This window comes from Elephantulus edwardii, unplaced genomic scaffold, assembly GCF_000299155.1.
Source record: "Elephantulus edwardii isolate Elephantulus edwardi_28Jun2011 unplaced genomic scaffold, EleEdw1.0 scaffold00121, whole genome shotgun sequence".
Classification (NCBI taxonomy): Eukaryota; Metazoa; Chordata; class Mammalia; order Macroscelidea; family Macroscelididae; genus Elephantulus; species Elephantulus edwardii.
In genome coordinates, this window is record NW_006399871.1 from 4,118,555 (window position 1) to 4,124,795 (window position 6,241).

The window sequence follows — 6,241 nt, forward strand, 5'->3', positions numbered from 1 at the left end:
ATTGACTGCAATTCCTCACCATTAGGTCTCCATCTGGAAATCCAAAAAGGACAGCTAAAAGCTCTTTGAATTAATAGACAGGGAAGCAAGGGTGGCATCCACTTCCTAAATAACATGCTTCTGGAAACTCTATGAACTTTGATAAATGTCAATGGTTGTAGAGGGGCTTCAGGCCTTTTGTTCATAGGGTCATTATGAGTCATGAGGGACTCGAAGGGAATCAACAAAAACCACAACCACAACAACAACATTTAAAAATAGATACCAGTTATCATTAAAAAAATAACTTAAAATTTCTTAAAAAACAAGTCAGTGTTGAAAAAGTATAAAGTACATGGAAGGGAAGAGAAGAGAAATACCTCCACCTGTTTGAACAACATTGAAGTATTTGTCTTATGGCCAAAAATATTTTTATTCCAGTAATAAAAAAATAATGATGATCCTATCAACAAATGAATGGATAGAGAATACTATAATGAAATACTATGCTTCATTGAAAAACAAGGAACTCATGAAATATTATTCAAAATGGGTGACCCTGGAGGACATTCTGTTGAGTGAAATATCTCAGTCACAAAAGGACAAATACTGCATAGTGCCTCTGTTGTAAAGCAGGACTGACATCGGCGTTGGGGGGAATCTAAGAGGGGATTAGTAATGTATACTGCATTGAAACAGATGAGGGAGGGAACTATTTAGGAGGAATATATGATTAGGTATTATTGTCATAACAAGAGTCCAGAATGAAAGCTGCATAGTGGAGTGGACTGATGGAGGGAGGGTTGTATAACATGAAAGTGGTTTTTTTTTTTCCTTTTTTAACTTTTCAAAGAGAAAAGCAAACTGGAGGGGAGGGGTGGGCAGGGAGAAAAGTACAACAACGAATGAATGGAAATCCAAAGTCTCTGTGAACTTTCATTAAAATAATAAACAAAAAAAATAATGATAATGCCAATTGGTCAACTGTGAATTTCAAGGATAAATGAGAACTTGGAATTTAGTACTACGAGGATTATTCCTATGTGAGAAAAAAAAGTTTGAAATATATTTTCTTTTTATTGTTGGGAATTCAACAATTTAGCAACTTGTGCATGTACAATTCAGTAACACTGATTACATTCTTTGAGTTGTACAACCGTTTCCACATTCCTTTTCCAAATTGCTACTCCCCTATTAATTCACTGCCCACTTCTTCCCATCCCTTGACATTTCCTTATGTAATCTTTTAATTGGTGGCTGTAAATTTGAGACTGAATAACTAAGTCTTTTATATACTTATTTTATTTTATTATTTTGTGTGTATGTGTACGGTCAAATCAGATATGATTGGTACAGGAGGAGATTGCCCCTCCTTTTCCAGCAGAGCATCTGGTGGATTTGAACCACGTACCTCTGGGATTGCAGTGCAGCTTCTTGCCACTAGGCCACCAGAGCTCCCTCTAGCTAAGTCTTAAAAGGCGTTTCCTTGTCTTTTTTTTTTTTTAATTAAACTACCGATTGGCTTTAAGTAGGCTTCTGAGAATAGTTTTAGTTTAAAAAAGTTATCTTAAGAATCTCAGGAGTTTATCCAGGCTCCACAGTTCCAGCAAAATCTGCATTCCATGAGAATGTGAAATTCTGCTCTACATTTCTCCCCTTTTGATCAAGATCCTTCTGTAAGCCTTTGATGAAAGTCATCAGTAATGGTAACTGGGTACCATGTTCTTGCAGGCAGTTACCCTCCTTATGTGAAGAATTTTGAAGTAAAACTATGCAGGAAAATTGTGATCTTTTCTATGTTTTCTTGAATAGATTTGTGAGTCTTATGGACAATCCTATTGATAATACTAAATGTCAAGATGGTAAAGAGGTGACGGAAAGTGAACAAGATCGCCAACATTTTGATAAAGAATTTATGAAAGCTTATATTGAAGATCTCAAAGAAAGAGGTGAGTCACTCTTATTTGAAAATATTTGAAGGAAATATGTAGTTTTCTTATTAATTGATATAAATAAAATGAATTTTAAAAAGTTAATTGGCTAAAGTATAAGTTACTTAACTTTATAAGCTATTCTGGCAATTACAAAAAAATTTGGAAGATTTTCTTAAAATATCAAAGTTTCCCAGATGTTATCAACTATTTGACAAGGAAGCTATGAAGCACATTTGAACTGTGAAAGTCGTGTTGCTACCTGTGCATAAGTTTAAAACTAGAATAATATGTACGAAATAATTTTTCTAAGTAGATGGGAGAATATGACTTAGTCTTTAAAAATTCATTTAAATCTTGCTTTAAAAAAAGTTAGCTCTTTGTAAACAAATTATTGTATGCAAACCTATAAAAATTTTAAAAAAGATAAATTGGTGTTAAAGGTTAATCTGAAATACAGAAACATTTATTAGCCAAAAGAGATCCTGGGGTTGTATAATTTTCTTCTTGTAAAAATTTTTGCTGTATCCAAGTATTTATTCATATTTCTACTTATATGCTGTTAGGCAAAAATGCAACAAACATTAGAATATTCAAGAAAATGACTTTTATGTTCCACAGAATGCAATAAAATAATGTGCTTTTAGTAGTTAACTTTAGTGATGACAGACTTTGAAGTAATTATTTCATTTTTTAAATGATTTTTTAAATTTATTCACTTACTAAAATATATTCCTTAAACTTCTAGAAAATATCCATAAATTATAATTTATTTAACAAAAAGCATCTATTTTACACAAGTACGAAGTACAAGTTCTTTTTCTAGGGAATCACATATTTCAGAACCATAAAATCTACCTGTAAGCATAAAAGAAACATTCCCCCCTCCCCCACAGAATGGGGTTTGTTGAGTTTACTGACTTAGCCTGAATGGCAAAAGTTTTTATTTTATATTGGGTGGGCAGGGAGAAAAGTGCAACAATGAATGAATGGACAGATAGTTACAGGATTTCTTCACAAAATTCTCTGTAAACATTCATTAAAATAAATTAAAAATAAAAAAAAGAGTATACTAACACAGAATACAGGTTTGTACATGATTAATTTAATCTATTTCATAAAACATGTACATTTGGGCGAGCTCTGGTGGCTTAGTGGCAGGAAACTGCACTGCAATCCCAGAGGTGCGCGGTTCAAATCCACCAGATGCTCTGCTGAAGAAGGAGGAACAATCGCCTCCTGTACCAGTCAGATTCAATTTGACGGTACACACATAAAAAAAAAACATGTACATTTGAAAAAAAATTTATTTTATATTTGTAAAATTTATTTATTATGTAAAATTTATATAGATTGCGTTTTACTTTCCTCTATTGATGCTGTGTTTCATACAATCATTCCATACATTGTGTCTTATAAATTTAATTTCCATTAACTATGCCCACTATTATCCTGATTTAAATGCCTTTGAAGACAACTGCAACATTAGGAAGTTTTCTCTTTCCCTAGTTATATAATACAAATTTTTTTTAAACCTAAAATATTTTCTCTCAACATGTTTAGTAATACTCTGCTTTATATTACAGGCATTGTACACTTGTTAAAATTTCTATTAGATTTTAAGTTCTTAAAGGTTATAAATTAACTATAATTTATTGTTGGGTGCACTGTGCTGCACCTGGTACATAAAGTAAATCCATTGGCCTAGTGTGCAGAGACAGGTAGGAAAGGTCTGTCCTAGAGAGGGTGAAACCAAGCTGCTCCCTGGTGGCAAGAATTTTGAAGCTCCTTCTCACATATTTTGGACTTGTGGCCAGGAGGGAACCAGTCCTTGGAGACGGATGTCCTTCTGGGAAGGGTGGAGGGACAGCACAGGAGAGGAAGACCCAGGATGAGATGGATTGACTCAGTAATTGGAGAAATGAGATTAGGTTTGTCAGAGATGAAGAGACTGGCTCAGAATAGGGCAGGATTCGGAGCTACTGTACAAAGAGTTGCTATGAGTTGCAGGTAACTCGACACATAACAACAACAACAACAACAAAAACAAGTGAGTAGAGAGTTGCACTGCCACCCCAAAGGCAGGTGGTTTGAATCTACCTGCTGCTTTGTGGGAGAGAGATGATCAGTCTCCTAGCTTGTGATTTACAATCTTTGAAAGCACGACTAACTGTGAGTTGATTCTGACTCAATGGTACATAACAACACCAAGAAGTTAATTATTGGGAGCTCTGGGGCATAGCTCATAGGGAGTTGTACTGTTAACCCAAATGTTACCATTCTCTGATTCTCCTGTTGTTCCGATTCATCAGCGGCTCAGAGGGAGAAAGGTGGGTAATCTCCTCTCCTGCGATTTACAGCCAGTTCAGGGTCAGCGATGAGTCAGTTCTGACCGAATGGCAATGAGAGAGAGACTTAATTATTTAAGGAAAGAAGATTGTAACAACGACCTTTCCCCTCCTACCCTTCCCTAAAATGTAATATGTTGTTGTTGTGTGCCGTTGAGTTGGAACCAATTAATACTGACACTACAGTGGGTTTTCAGAGGCAGTTCATTACGTGGGAGGAGATTGCCCATCCTTCTCCCACAGAGCAGCTGATGGTCTCAAACTGTGTGCCTTTGAGATCGAACGTAGCTTCTTGCCACTAGGCCACCAGAGCTCAAAATGTAATATCTTGTCCAGGAAATGCAGTATTACTGTAACATTCTTTCCTAGCACTTATGGTACATTCATTTATTTCCAAATAATTATAGGAATTCTATCTTTCATCCACTCTTTTGAGGTTAAGCCCAATCCGATTGCCAGTATCTGGCTACTTTGGGCCTACAAAAAAAAAAATGAGAATCCTCTGCCTGGTTTACCTTCTACCTCGCAGAGCATTTGTGTTTTGTTTTTGTTTGCTTTATTTTTTTTAGTGCATGTGTTTTAACTTAAAAAAACCCTTTTTTTCTTTTCTTAATCACAGAGTCTGTCCTTTCTTCCCTCAGCCTCCCCCCCTCAGACTAGTGTCTGAGTCCCTCACAGAGTCCATGGTTCTCAGGAAAAAAGCTGGAGTTAGTCCACAGGGGCCTATAACCTCTTGTGATTCAAGGATGTGGGGGAAGCGAAGCCCCTCAGTGGTCTTCGAACTTAAGGGGGCAGCAAACATACAGGGAGACCCCTATCCCAGCGTTTCAGATTCAGCAGGCCTGGGATGAGGCCTAAAAATGTACATTCTAGCCCCTTCTCAGGACATGCTGATGCTGAAGAGAACATTTGTCAAGTTTTTCTTTGATAAATTTGACCTGCGAATGGAGGCAGTAATTTCTAGGAGGTTGAGAGGAGACATACTCACTAAAATTTCCATCAGTTTAGGAATATTCCAAGCCTCCCTTGTAAGCAAGCCTCTCTTTTATCTTGTCGACTTCCATTGCTGTGCAATCTTATCATTTCCAGAATCCTGATGTAGCCACATTAGTTTGCAAGTGAATTGGAAAGTTGCAGGTTAACTGGAAAGCTTACTAATTAATAAACAAGAGTTTCTTTCATCTTAATCTCAACACATTTGTGATGATTGACTTAATGTTGATAAATCTTTACACTTTGAACATGTTATTGTTAGGACCAACTACTCATAGTGACCCGTTGCACCACAGCTCTGAAGCCTGCCCTGTCCTGAGCCAGTCTTACTGACTCCAACACACCTACTCCCACTGCCCCAGTTACTGTTTCAATCCATCTCATCCGAGGTCTTCCTTTCCTGCACCATCCCTGCATCCTTCCAAGCATGATGTCCTTTTCCAAGGACTAGTCTCTCCTGGCCACGTGTTCAAAGTATGTGAGACAGAGCTTCAAAACCCTTGCCTCCAAGGAGAAACTTGGCTTCACTCTCTCCAAGACAGACAGACCTGTTAGTGCTCTTGGCGGTTCATGGTAAAAGTGGCTTTAATTTATGGTGGTAACCTACGTATTGACATAGGCTGTGGCATGTATTTATATTTTCTAATAAGATGGTTAAAGCTTGGATGCTTTTTTTTTCTCTCTTTGTTACAGAATATGTTCCTAGCTATACCACAAAAGTATCTTTCAGCCTTCAACTTTGATGTCACCCACTGGAAGACTGCAAAATCTTTCAATCCTGTGGAGATACAAAGCTGTGTGTTATGGGTCATGCTGTACAGGGATAATAGCTCATGCTTACGGACAAAGTCTAGAGTCAGTGCCAGGAAAAAATGGCTTTTTCATATTTTAAATATATGAATAGTTCTCTCCTTGAATCCAACAACTGGTAAATGTGGAGATGCTGATACTGATAGGTTCATTTGAACACAAGTCTTTCTGAACAGTGCA

General features: G+C 36.8%; 1 protein-coding gene across 1 annotated transcript in view; it reads left to right on the top strand.

The window, feature by feature from the left end:
• The window catches only part of LRRC2 (leucine rich repeat containing 2), a 19,810-nt gene extending 13,816 nt beyond the window's left edge, over positions 1-5,994 (top strand). Inside the window, exons 7-8 of the mRNA XM_006892961.1 lie at positions 1,792-1,928; positions 5,945-5,994. Coding sequence (XP_006893023.1) covers positions 1,792-1,928; positions 5,945-5,994 — 187 coding nt within the window. The remainder of the gene's footprint in view (positions 1-1,791; positions 1,929-5,944) is intronic.
• The last annotated feature ends 247 nt before the right edge of the window (positions 5,995-6,241 follow it).